We start from the raw sequence: 13,811 nt of genomic DNA, 5'->3' as shown, positions 1-13,811 counted from the left end.
GCCAGCGCTAACCTAGGATGGACCACAGTTCGATCCCCCAGTGTCCCATATGGTCCTCCAAGCCAGGAGTGATTTCTGAGCGCATAGCCAGGAGTAACCCCTGAGTGTCACCGGGTGTGGTCCAACTCCCCCCCCCCCAAATCTAAATAGTTGCTTGATTTACAAATTATAGAATATGTTTGGTTTTAGAGCATTCTACTTAGGAAAATGTTTAATTTTATTTATTTTAGTTTTTGTGGTTTTTTGGGAGTCAGTGACGCTCAGGGGTTATTTTTGTCTCTGTGCTTAGAATTCACTCCTGAAAAGCTCAGGGGACCAACCATATGGGATGCCGGGAATCACATCGGGGTCTGTCCTATGTTGGCCACATGCAAGGCAAACGCCTCACCACTGTGCTATTGCTCTGGCTCCCAAATTTTTTATTTTTTTTTTATTTATTTTTTTTTTTTTGTGGTTTTTGGGTCACACCCGGCAGTGCTCAGGGGTTATTCCTGGCTCCAGGCTCAGAAGTTGCTCCTGGCAGGCACGGGAGGACCATATATGGGACGCCGGGATTCGAACCGATGACCTCCTGCATGAGAGGCAAACGCCTTACCTCCATGCTATCTCTCCGGCCCCCCAAATTTTTTATTTTAAAGTATATTGTAGGAATTCCCTTTTTAAAAAACGTATTAAGATGATCTAATAAAGCATCTTATTGTGTTTTTTTTTTTTTTCAGGTTTCTCAGTTTGGATGCAGGTCATTTGCTTTGCTTTTTGATGATATTGACCATAATATGTGTGCAGCAGACAAAGAGGTATTCAGTTCTTTTGCTCATGCCCAGGTCTCCATCACAAATGAAATTTATCAGTACTTAGGAGAGCCAGAAACTTTTCTCTTCTGTCCCACAGGTATCGTATGAGTGTTTTATATATAACTAGAAACCTTATGATTATGACTTTCAGAGACTCTGTATGGGAACTATTTCTTTCATTCTGCTCTTTGCTCTCTTGCTTGCGTTACAAAAGGACTCCCTACACACCCACTTTTTTCCTCAGTATTTTATGTTGGAGAGGTTTTTTATTTTGGGGGTTGCTTGGGCCATCCCCGCTGGTGCTCAAGAGGTCAGTACCGTGGGCCTCAGGGCTATGTAGTGCTGGATATTGAATTTGTTCCTCCTCATGTAAAGCATGTGTGCAGTCCTTGGAGCATATCCTGAAGAAGTTTTAGACTCATGAATTTGCGGATGATTTTGTGTATTTGTGGTTTATGTTTTTTTTTTTTTTTTTTTGGTTTTTGGGCCACACCTGGTGACACTCAGGTTACTCCTGGCTATGCGCTCAGAAATCACTCCTGGCTCGGGGAACCATATGGGATGCCAGGGATTGAACTCAGGTTCGTCCTGGGTCATTCAGGTGCAAATAAATGCTCTACTGTGCTATCGCTCTGGCCCCGATTTTGTGTATTTGTGGGTAGGGCATTTTCCTTACATGTGGCAAACCCATTTTTGATCCCTGGCATCCCGTATGGTCCTCTTAGCCTGCCAGGAGGCCAGGAATAACTCCTGAATGCCACTAGTTGTGACTCAAACTCCCCCTCCCCCCAATAATAATTTTATGTGTTTGTGTCAAAATTACGTGGAGTTGGGGGTTTTATAATAGCACATGCTTTTCTTGTGGGAACCTTGGGTCTGAGCCTTCGTGCAGGCACTCTTGGCACTATGGTCCCTTGAACCGCCCTGGTGCAGCCACTAATCAGTGTGCTGAGAGTGGCCCAAAAGCTGAGGCATTTTCAGAATTAAAGGAGAAGAGTGTGGTATGAGCAAATGAAACCTCGAAGAAAAATTACATTACTTCTGACTTAGTCACTTTTCGTTCCTCCTACTTTTTCCTTTTTTCTGCCCATATATATCAGTATCTGTTTTAACTTCTCCCACTTCCATCTGTACTCAAATTTTCAGTAGCCAGCATAGAAAACTTAATTTCTGTTTGGTTTTGTTTTGGGGCCATGCTAAGGGGTTACTCCTGGCTCTGCACTTGGATATTACTACTGGTAGGCCCTTTGGACCATTTGGAATGCCAGGGCAACGCAAATGCCCTACCCACTCTACTATTGCTCTGTACCCTGAAAATATAATGATTTGTTTTATTCTTCATTTTGTTGTTGTTATTGTTTTGGGTCTTACTTGGATATACTTAGGGTTACTTTTGGCTCTGCACTCAGGAATCACTCCTTGTGGGTCGGGGGATTGCTAATATGGAATACTTGGGATTGAATTTAAGTTGGCCTTGTGAAGGCAAACGCCTTACCCACTGTACTCTCACTCCTCCCCTATTCTTTTTTTTTTTTTTTTTTTTTTTATATTTTGGGGTCACACCCGGTGGTACTCGGGTTAGTCCTGGCTCTGTGCTCAGAAGTTGCTCCTGGCAGGCTCTGGAGACCATATGGGATGCCAGGAATTAACTTGAGTCTGTCTGTGGTTGGCCACGTGCAAGTCAAACACCTTACCACTGTGTTATAGCTCCAATCTCACCTCCCCTATTCTTTACTTCTTTCTTCCTGGGTCCCTTTATTAAAACTGCTTTAGTCTCCTTCAGAGACTGGATAGCTAATACAGTGGGGATGGCATTTATTTGCCTTGCAAGCAGCTGACTCCACTGATCTCTGGCACGCATTGTGGGCAAGCCCACTAAGAATAAGTGCCAAGCATTGCCGGCTATGTGCCTTCCCCCCAATACTTTAGTCTTTTTCAGTTGCCTCTCAGAATTCAGTTTATAAAAGATTCCACACTTTTTCTTGGGGGATGGGAAGGGACTATAGCCTCCAGTGCTCTAGGGCTCTATCTGTCAGTGCTAAAGGAACTGTGTCATGTTTGATATTAAACCTGAGTCTTCAACATACCAAGTATATGCTTTTGATTGTTTTACTTAATTTTTCCTTACATCTAGAATACTGTGGCACTTTCTGTTATCCAAATGTATCTCAGTCACCCTACTTAAGGACTGTGGGTGAAAAACTTCTACCTGGGATTGAGGTGCTTTGGACAGGTAGGTCTTTAGAGATTTCTTTAGTAAATGCTTAACAAAAAGAAATCATATAGCAATCAGTTAATTGGGTATATTTACAAACTGAATCGTACTTAAGCCAGACAATTTTGTTGTTAAAATTCTTTTACAAAGTATGCTATTCTTTTAGTATAAATACATATTTGAGAATATGTTAGAAATTCCAAATACCAGCCACTGATATACATGTATAGGAAATGGAGCTAAAGAAGATTTTTGTTGCTCCCAAACCTGCAGGACTGTGTCTTAAATGAAAACTGCCATACTAGATTGACATTAGTACATTAGCTTTTAGTTTAAGGACAACCTTCCAGAGTTTAGATTAATTGGGGTTTATTGAATTATGTTATGTTTAATTACAATGGATAAGGAAATTGTTTACTTGCAAATTCTTTAATAGCAGGTTTGTTTTTGTTTTGTTTTGTTTTTTTGGTTTTTGGGTCACACCCGGCAGTGCTCAGGGGTTAAACCCCCTGACAGGCATTCGGGACAATATGGGATGCCGGGGTTCGAACCACCGTCCTTCTGCATGCAAAGCAAATGCCTTACCTCCATGCTATCTCTATGGCCCCCATAATAGCAGTTTTATGACTTATAAAAACTTTGCATATTTAGTTGATTAATTGGAATTATAGTATATTATAAATGTCATTTTGAAGAGTTTGAAGGTTAGGAACAAAAAGACATGCTGTTACTTTGTTTTGGTTTTGGTTTTTGTGTCACACCCGGCAGTGCTCGGGTTACTCCTGGCTCTATGCTCAGAAATTGCTCCTGGCAGGCGCGATATGGGGTGCCGGGATTCAAATCAATGACCTTCATGAAAGGCAAACGCCTTACCTCCATAATATCTGTCTAGCTCCATGTTACTTTGTTTTAATTGTAGAATGCATCTATGTAACAAAAAAAATATAATACAGATTTATATACTCTGATTTGGAGAGCCTTGTGTAAAAATCTTTTAACAAATGGTGATCATTTATAGGTCCCAAAGTTGTTTCTAAAGAAATTCCAGTTGAGTCTATTGAAGAGGTGTCTAAAATTATTAAGAGAGCCCCAGTAATCTGGGATAACATTCACGCTAATGATTATGATCAGAAGAGACTCTTTCTGGGCCCATACAAAGGAAGATCCACAGAACTCATCCCGCGATTGAAAGGCGTTCTCACTAATCCAAATTGTGAATTTGAAGCTAACTATGTTGCTATCCATACCCTTGCCACTTGGTATAAATCAAACATGAATGGAGTGAGAAAAGATGTAGTGATGAGTAAGTAGATCTCTTTGTTTTTTAATTTGGGTAGTGCTCAGGGGTGACTCCTGGTTCAGTACTTTGAAGTCCCTGTTGACCCACACTCATCCATACAGAGTATATGACCAGTACACTAAGCCTTCTCCTTGTTCCCTCTCCTGCTTCATCTGTCTATCTAGTCTTTTGTTTTGTTTTGTTTTGGAGCTATACACTGGTGGTGCTCATCTACACTCAGAATTAGTCCTGGCGATGCTGGGGTGCTAGAAATCAAATGATTGGCCAGTGCAAAGCAAACATCTTACCCACTTTATTATGGCTCCAGCCATAATAATACACATATATATGTCTATGTGTATGTATGTACATACATACATATATATGTGTATATATATATTTTTTAGGCTCATCCATTGGTGCTAGTAGATAGACCCTGTGGTATGGAGAATTGAACTTTGGCTTTTGACATGCAAAACATTTGCTGTCCAGCCTTTCGAGCCTTCTCCTTGACCTTTTTATTATTAATCTTTGTTATTAATCTTTTCCTCTCTTGAGACTTTAGTAATCAAACTTAAAAAAATTTTTTTGCAGCTGACAGTGAAGACAGTACTGTGTCAATTCAGATCAAGTTAGAAAACGAAGGCAGTGATGAAGATATTGAAACGGATGTACTCTATAGCCCGCAGATGGCTCTAAAGCTAGCTCTAACAGAATGGTTACAGGAATTTGGTGTGCCTCATCAGTACAGCAGTGAGTTTGGCTCATAGAGGGTGGAGCATGTGGTTGAAACAAAATGTCAAGAACCTTTGTTAATGCCTTTCTATCATCCCTCCAGGCAAAATGAAATAACAGGAAATTCAGGGATCTAGAACAGTAGTTTCAACTGCTAGTCTACAGGTATAAAAATTTGAAAACCTCTGGTCTACCAGAGGTTATAGCTTTGGTATAGCTGCTAGTCTGTGGACCCTTGTACAAGGCATGTGACAGTTTACAGTTGTAAAAAGGTGACAGAATGCTTATCTAGAGATTTTTTTTTTTTTTGGGTCACACCTGGCGTTGCTCAGGAGTTACTCCTGGCTGTCTGCTCAGAAATAGCTCCTGGCAGGCACGGGGGACCATATGGGACACCAGGATTCGAACCAACCACCTTTGGTCCTGGATCGGCTGCTTGCAAGGCAAACGCCGCTGTGCTATCTCTCCGGGCCCAAGAATAATATTTTGATAACCCTATTTTCAGTCTTAACAGTTTTTATCTTGGTTGATTGCTAATTTGTTTTTAAAATATCTTTTATGAAATAATTATTTTAAGTGTTTTTAAGTATGTCTTCAAAAGAGAATAGGTGTTTTGCTTGGGGATGATTATTATCTTTTCTTCCCTCACATCCCTTTCCATTTCCCTAAGGGTTGAAAGAAATTGCTTTTTTCCCTGGTGTTCAAATTATTTAAAATGTCGAATTGGATTTCCACTGATAGATAGGAACACACGTTATACCCGCTTTGTTCTGTTTCTAATGTTATTTTTGGCACTTTGTTTTGTAGGTAGGCAGGTTGCTCACAGTGGCGCCAAAACAAATGTTGTTGATGGGAGTCCCTTAGTTGCAGCACCAACTTTAAATGCCACAACTGTTGTTACAACAGTTTACCAGGAGCCCATTATGAGCCAAGGAGCGGCCTTAAGTGGTGAATCTACAGCTCTCACAAAGGAAGAAGAAAAGAAACAGCCAGATGAGGAACCCATGGACATGGTAGTGGAAAAGCAAGAAGAAACAGATCACAAGAATGACAATCAAATATTAACTGAAATTGTTGAAGCTAAAATGGCAGAGGAATTGAAACCAATGGATACTGATAAAGAGAGCATAGCTGAATCAAAATCCCCAGAAATGTCTATGCAGGAAGATTGCATTAGTGATATTGCACCTATGCAGACCGATGAACAGACAAATAAGGAGCAGTTTGTACCAGGTCCTAATGAAAAGCCTTTGTACAGTGCAGAACCAGTAACTCTGGAGGATTTGCAGTTACTTGCAGATCTATTCTATCTTCCTTATGAGCATGGACCCAAGGGAGCACAGATGTTACGGGAGTTCCAGTGGCTTCGGGCAAATAGCAGTGTTGTCAGTGTCAATTGCAAAGGAAAAGACTCAGCAAAGGTGAGTGGAAGCTTTTCTTAGATTGTATAGGGTGATTTGGTAGTCTTAAATGAAGAATAAGAGAGTGGAAGCTTGTAGAAAATTGACCAAGAAAATCTACTTTTCTTTTTCTCTTTTCCTTTTTTTTTATTTGTTTGTGGATTACACCCCATGGCACTCTGGCTATTCCTGGCTCTGGGGACCATATGGGATGCTGGGAATCAAATCACAGAGTCAGTTCGGGATTGGCTACTTGCAAGGCAAATGCCCTACCGCTGTACTATCACTCGAGTCTCTCCTCTTCCCTGCCTTCCCCCCCCCCCCCAATAGTCCTGTCCTCCCCGGCCACATCCAGGGCTTAGGGCTTACTCCTGACTCTACTCAGGGATCACACCTGCCAGGGCTTGTGTAAGGGGTGCTGGGAATCAAACCCAGGTCAGCTGCTTGCAAGGCAGGCTCTCTTTACCTGTATAATCTCTCTAGCCAAAAGACACTTTCCTACAAAGTGGATGTGGGTTTTCCCGAGTCTGGTTATCACTTCAATAATTTGACTTCTTACAGTAATAGAGGAAAGTCAGAGATGTAGATATGTTGGTTTGGAGTGAGACAAATGTTTTAAGTGGGCGGGGTTTGGGTGGGCACTCTGGACGGTGGAAGAAACCTTGGGAATGGTGGTGAGGATGATCCTATGGCTCCTGTTTTAACCCTTTGAGCTGTCTTCCCAACTGGAGACACTGACTTCTGATTGCTTGTCTAAAGTAGTGTTTCTTCGCCCTTTTCCAACTTTTTCCTTGGCCACTTGTTCTTTGCAGTGGTCCTGCACATGACTTTTACCTGTGGTCCCTCAGAATTGAGGGAATAATATGACCCCTGTTGCAAAACCTTTTGTCTAAGAATGTAAGTTCAGTGCTTATAAAATGTTCGGGTAAATTGAAGGAATACATGACATTAGCTTGTGTACCTTGTGTGCCTTAGAACCATGTTTTCCAAAGTTGGCAATACTGGCCCCTGGGTATGCTGGAACCTTGGGGAGGGATAATAGCCTAGGATGCAACTGGGGGGAATGCTTTCCCTTTGTTCACTTACAGAGGTAGATTTCCAGGGGTAGATTTCTTTTTCTGAAAAGAGAATGGCAGGCTAAAAGTTAGGGAATGGATAGATGAGTTTGTTAAACTTGCCATTTTTTTAAGTCCCTTTCATTGATCTTTAATAGATTGAAGAATGGCGGTCACGAGCAGCCAAGTTTGAAGAGATGTGTGGACTAGTAATGGGAATGTTCACTCGACTCTCCAACTGCGCCAACAGGACTATCCTTTATGACATGTACTCCTATGTGTGGGATATCAAGAGTATAATGTCTATGGTGAAGTCTTTTGTACAATGGTTAGGTAGGTGTACCAGGAACAATCTCTTCTCCTCAGATATGTTGTCCCTTTAAAAAAAAGACAGATTATCCCACAGGGAGAAAAATGTAGGTAATTGGCAAATTTCCAATTCTGTTTAAATTCTTAGCCTCGCTTTCTTTTAAAGGTGTAACCGTTATTGCAGGCTCTAGGTTCAAGTCTCAGTCAATATTTCAGTAAAATAAAAAATATGGATTTTTCTCCCTTGGGTTAATTCAGCATAAATATCTTGAAAATGTGTAGAAAGTACTGACTTTAACTTGCTCTGACTGAATGCTTCCTGGATGGAATCTTGTATACCACTTTTATCTGATTTGGAGGCTAGACACTGTGAAATGTGACTCTGTTAAGCTCTCTGCTGCTTGCTGTGTCTTGATAACATTAATTAATGCTGTGTTTAACAGAACAATTGTCGAAATGACCTAAAGGGGCCTGGCCAGAGGAAGCCATCCTCCCAGCCCTGTGCGCATGCGAGTTTAGTGGCAGGCTATTCTGGTGCTATTCGTATTAGTTCATATGGCTTTTTCTTTATTCCTCTACCAAGTGATTGGTGTTAGTAGGGGATGAATGTCATAGTCCCCTAAAACTTTGTGCTTCATTAAATGGACTTCTGTGTCATTTAAGAAAAGCGATTTTTTTTTTTGAAAATTCTCAAATTGGTTAAAGCACCAGCATGGCCAAGTGTCTCCAGGGACCTCATTTCATTTCTAGGTTTTCAATCTAGCTATAAGGAATAATGGACTTACAGAGCACACAGCAGGCAGCAAGGCTAAACGACATGTCATAATTTTCATAGTAGTCACAAATCTCTGAGGGGTTATGTGGTCTTGGATTTGAATAGACAAGTCAAACACTGTGAGCTTAGATTACTCACATTTACTACTCAGGAGTAGTAATGAAGAGGTCTCACTTTCTGCCTATATACTTTTGGGCTCAAATATTAAAAAGTTATCAGTTTTTCTGAACTAATTAGCAGGAAGTAGTCTGCTCATGTTGAAGTATATATAAAAAGTATATAACTTTGGGTTCTTGAATATGTTAGCTCAACAGGTAGAGAATTTTGACCTTTCATTTAAGACAGGCCCTTCTATTTTTCGCCCCCTGTGCTGAGAATTGAACCCAGGTCTTATGCTTGCAAGGCATGTACTTAACTGTTGCACTGTATTCCCGGCCCATACTACCTCTTCTGTGAGAGATATATGTCCTATAGACATACAGTCTCTGGCCAGGGCCCTGTAGTTCACTCTTCCAATGATTAAAATTTGAATTGTTGAGTTTGAAAAAGTGTTACTTATAAATTTGATGATCATCTTTTCAAAAATTATTAAAAATTAAATTCTTGATTATACAGCACTGCTTTTTAGTCTAGCAGGGCTTCCCCTCTGTACTGCCCTGTATGGGTACAGCTTTCCTAAATTGTGCGTTAGCTATTGCAATCTCTAGGTAAGGTATTTTAGGGGGTCCTAAGTAACCATGGTCCCTGTCACATTACAAAAGCTCACTGAAGACTGTTTTCTTGGTTCTATAGTAATATCAGCATTGCTGATGAGTACCCTTTGTTTTCTGCCTTGCTCCAGTCCAGCTGGCATTCAGTCCTTTAAAGAATGTGGCTGTGCAGTACTTTTGATTACTAACGACTTCTATTATCTTCTTCCCCATTGTGTACAGATGGGAGAATCCTCAGCACAAGTGTCTACTACTGTTGGATGGACAGCGGCAGATGCTCACAGCGCGTCATGATTAATTAGCTTAAATTGAAAGGTCCTATGTGTGAGGTAGCTCAGGTAGATTGAGGGACAGTAGGCATGGACTGAAGTCACGTTTGCGCAGCGACTTAGGCATTAACCATGTTTTCATTTACACAGCTCTTCGTACATGCAGCTTTTTATTGTAATAGTTGTAAGTGCTAGTTACGTTGTAGTCTCAAAGTGGCGGGTAGGGGAAATTGGCCAATTTTAAAAGTTCGAGAGATAATAGTTTTCTCCTGCAGTCTAAATTGACACTGAGCTACGGATTGGGACAGTTTGTCTGTGCAGCCTAAATTTGTACCCTATTTCCTATTTATTTTACAAATACTACATTATGATGTTCTTTTAACTAAACTACCCCCTACCCCTAAAAAAATGACAAACGTGGATATAATCTGAATCTGAATTGTCAACCCAAAAATTGGTTTGCTTTGGGACTGTCTGACTAGCACACTATATCTTATACTGATGAGACTGTTAACTTGAACAGGAGGTAGAATGCTGTCTTCAAATGGAAAAGAACTAGACTGCGCTGCTTCATCTTGTCAGAAGACTAGGCGGGTGATTCTGATTTGGCCTCCAAATATTTGCCTTTGATTATTGTTAACTGTCATCATCGATGAAGTTGGCCAAGTGTTTACCTTAATGGCAACTTCTATAACGCATATTCATTTAGTGTACTGCACAAATTATAATTTGAGAAGCCATAGATTTTATACTTTTTCAAAAAGTATGTCTTCACCCTGGACAAATTTAATTCTCAGACTCTGACAGACTGATACTATAACCAAGTCTGAGTTTGGATCGTTCTTATCAGGGAAAGTTTAAATTCACACTATTACTCTTCATCAATTTACCAAACAGTTGTTTTTATTTGTTTGCTGGCCTTAGTTTTCTGACAAGATTCACCCTTCCCCCTTTCTTCCCTTTCCTGTACCCTTCCACCAAATGTAAAAAATGTGACTTCAGACAGGTTTAATTCCTTCATGGGCTGTGATAATAAAATGTCTCATTTTATTCATTTGCTTTTATAGTTACTGTAATATTACTTGAGAGCAAGCAGCTAGCTTGATATTTATATTTGTACTAGGAAATCTCTTACATTTGACCCAGGAAGACTTGTAATTTTCCTTATATCAAAGAGTAGAATTCTTAATATTTTTATTAATCAGAGGAAGAAACATCAATGTTAACATTCTATTATAATTGGAAAAATTATTATCACAGCCTTGTCCTGAAACCCTGGATGATTATTGTTAGAGAGTTATTTCCACAAGTGTTTGTTAGTTTGTTGGACGCTTGAGACCCCAGGAAATCCCCTTTCTCGTAACGTTCTCCGCTTGGATCTGATCTCAACAGGGTGTCGTAGTCATTCTTCAGCACAGTTCTTAATTGGAGACCAAGAACCCTGGGCCTTTAGAGGTGGTCTAGCAGGAGAGTTCCAGGTATCAATATGAATTCACAACTGAATTGACGTTTTCTTTGTTTTATGAGAAACCTTAAGTTGCGCATCAGATGGCTGGAAGGATTGGTCTGCCGAAGGCTTTCTAGTCCCAAATTCAATTTAGTTACATAGCTGAATTTTAAATTAAATTTTCCTCCTCTTTCACAGTAATTTCTGAAGGAGATGCTGCAAATTCCCCTGCGCCTGCGAAGCGCAAGCGGCTCTAGGTATACACTTCACATTGTTTCTTTGCAGGTCGCACAGCATTTTAATCTGCGCCCGCAATGCACAATGCGCGCATGCTTGTCTGCCAGTGGAAACTCCATGAACAAAAATAGATGACTAATTTTGTGTGAGAGGTGGAAGGGTCTTGGGGTACTCTGCCAATTATTTTATAAATAAAAACTTGTACACAGGAGTAGTTTGTTAATGAAAACTTGGACCAAACCAGAAGCATCTTGGTGTTGGAATTTGTTCATGGACTTTCCAGGTGCTCTACTTTTCTCCCCCCAACAGGTGCTCTGCTGCGCACAGCAAACTGAAGCGCATTGCTTTGGGGATAAAGTGTCTCCTGGACAGATAACCCTCTTCAGACCAAACCTCTCCTCCTGACATTCTGTTCTGCCATCTTTTAGTAGAGAGATGGTCGATATAAGATTGGTTAAAATAAAAGTTAATATGTCATAATTGGACTAGTTTATTTTTATTTTTTACTGTAAATTTAAATCTCCATTAATTTGCAACTAAAGCTATGTAACTCAATTTGGGTAATTTCTATTCAAAAGCAATATCCTTCCCACAAAGAGGTGTTTATATTAGTAAAGCATAGTATGCCCCTCTTCTTTAGGTCTGCCTGCAGTAGGCAGTTAATGTTAAGTTGGTAATCTGCAGTGTACACCCATTTAAATAAGTTGATATCTCTGACCACTAATTCATCTCCTTTTTTTCCCTCCTACAGCGTTTGCTGCCAATTGATGGGGCAAATGATCTCTTTTTTCAACCACCTCCACTGACTCCCACCTCCAAAGTTTATACTATCAGGCCATATTTTCCTAAAGATGAGGTAATTGTTTACCCACCAGCTTAATACATGGTTGTTTTCTTTTGAATTTCTGCTTAGAACAGCCAATCTGTGTCTTAAAATATGAGCTTGCTTTATTTAAGTTTTGAGGCCACAATCAGCAGTACTCTGGGATTACTCCTGGCTCTGTATTCAGGAGTCATTCTTGGGTGTTGGTTAGAGAACAATATATGGTGCTGGGACCTAACTAGGGCTGACACATGCAAGACAAGTACACTAACTCAGTACTGTCTCTCTGGCTCTATATAGTGACTAGTGATGTTGGAGTGGTGAAAGGAGCTATTCCTAACTTAATGCTGGGGTTGTGCCTGATTCTGCTCACATCACATACCAGCGATCAGACCTGGTACTCTGTATTTATAGCATGTGCTCTGGGCCCATTTTGAATATTTAGGTTGTAAAGTGTCTATAGACTGGGAAATGACTCCAGGCAACTAGTCAGTTAGCAGAAAGCAAATCTGTAAGGAGAAAGAACATTTTTTTTTTTTTTTTTTTTTGGTTTTTGGGTCACTCCCAGCTGTGCTCAGGAGTTACTCCTGGCTCTGCACTCGGAAATCGCTCCTGGCAGGCTTGGAGGACTTTATGGAATGCTGGGATTCGAACCACTGTCCTTCTCCATGCAAGGCAAACGCCCTACCTCCATGCTATCTCTCTGGCCTGGATAAAGAACTTTTGTTTGGAACCACACCTAGCAATTTTCAGAGACTTCTGTTTGGTCTACTGCATTGGGTGTGTCATTCTGGTGGCACTCAGGAGACCACGCAGTATTGAAAATCACCTGCCTTCCTGCCTACAAAACGTGGGTCAGCTTTTTGAACTATTTCTTGCCCCAAAACACATTTAAATCATTATAGGTATTTAAAAATTAAGACTCAACTTTATAATTTGGTGAAGTTATGGCCATTTTGAGCCTAATTTCTTTTATTGATATAGTATGGGTTGACTTGGATTTTATAGATATGGCCATTTTGAATCTTATTTACTCTCTAGAAGTCAGTTAACTGTTTACTATAACTATGCTGATTTATACTTTTTTTCCAAATATGACTCAGATCTCTTTTTTTCCTTTGAGGATATTAGTGTGTTGGGCCACAGCCCCTGAGGTATTTAGAAACCATGTGTGGGACTTTCAAACTAGGATTGACCAAATGCAGTGCCTTAAGATCCTGTTGCTGGTTTTCTCGATGTGTCGCTTAACTGGATTATATTTTCAGGCTTCTGTATACAAGATTTGCAGAGAGATGTATGATGATGGAGTGGGTTTACCTTTCCAAAGTCAACCTGACCTTATTGGAGACAAGTATGTGGTGAAATATTTGTATTGTGTTACTCAGTTGGGAATGGGTATTTAATGGCCAAGCTTATTTGGGGAAGTAAAGATCGAAAGTTATTTTCTTTAGGAACTTTAGTTCCACTTTACTTTGTTGTTTTGTGTGTGGTTTTGGGGCCACAACAAGAAATGTTCAGGGTTACTCTTGGCAATATATGGAGGGAGGGAAAACCATTTAGGATGCTGGGGATTGAACCCAGGTTGACTGCCCTACCCACTAGACTCTTCTTTTCAGCTCATCACTTTAGTTTTAATAAAGTTAAGAATACTTATCTATATATTTTTGGTTTCAGTTCTTTGAACTATACCTAGTAATTAGGGCTTACTCTTGTTTCTGTGCTCAGGGATCACTTGGACCTGGTGAGCTTGGGAGGTGGCATTT

At 40.4% G+C, this 13,811-nt stretch overlaps 1 protein-coding gene across 1 annotated transcript in view; it reads left to right on the top strand.

The window, feature by feature from the left end:
* The window catches only part of OGA (O-GlcNAcase), a 34,632-nt gene that overhangs the window by 13,377 nt on the left and 7,444 nt on the right, over window positions 1–13,811 (top strand). The window contains exons 5-13 of the mRNA XM_049790829.1: window positions 720–891; window positions 2,929–3,027; window positions 4,028–4,312; window positions 4,883–5,041; window positions 5,831–6,444; window positions 7,637–7,811; window positions 10,934–11,019; window positions 11,977–12,081; window positions 13,314–13,399. Of these exons, the coding sequence (XP_049646786.1) occupies window positions 720–891; window positions 2,929–3,027; window positions 4,028–4,312; window positions 4,883–5,041; window positions 5,831–6,444; window positions 7,637–7,811; window positions 10,934–11,019; window positions 11,977–12,081; window positions 13,314–13,399 (1,781 nt within the window). The remainder of the gene's footprint in view (window positions 1–719; window positions 892–2,928; window positions 3,028–4,027; window positions 4,313–4,882; window positions 5,042–5,830; window positions 6,445–7,636; window positions 7,812–10,933; window positions 11,020–11,976; window positions 12,082–13,313; window positions 13,400–13,811) is intronic.

This window comes from Suncus etruscus, chromosome 17 (genome assembly GCF_024139225.1).
Source record: "Suncus etruscus isolate mSunEtr1 chromosome 17, mSunEtr1.pri.cur, whole genome shotgun sequence".
Lineage (NCBI taxonomy): Eukaryota > Metazoa > Chordata > Mammalia > Eulipotyphla > Soricidae > Suncus > Suncus etruscus.
Note: the sequence above shows the minus strand (reverse complement) of the source record. Positions and strands in the feature narration are given on the sequence as shown.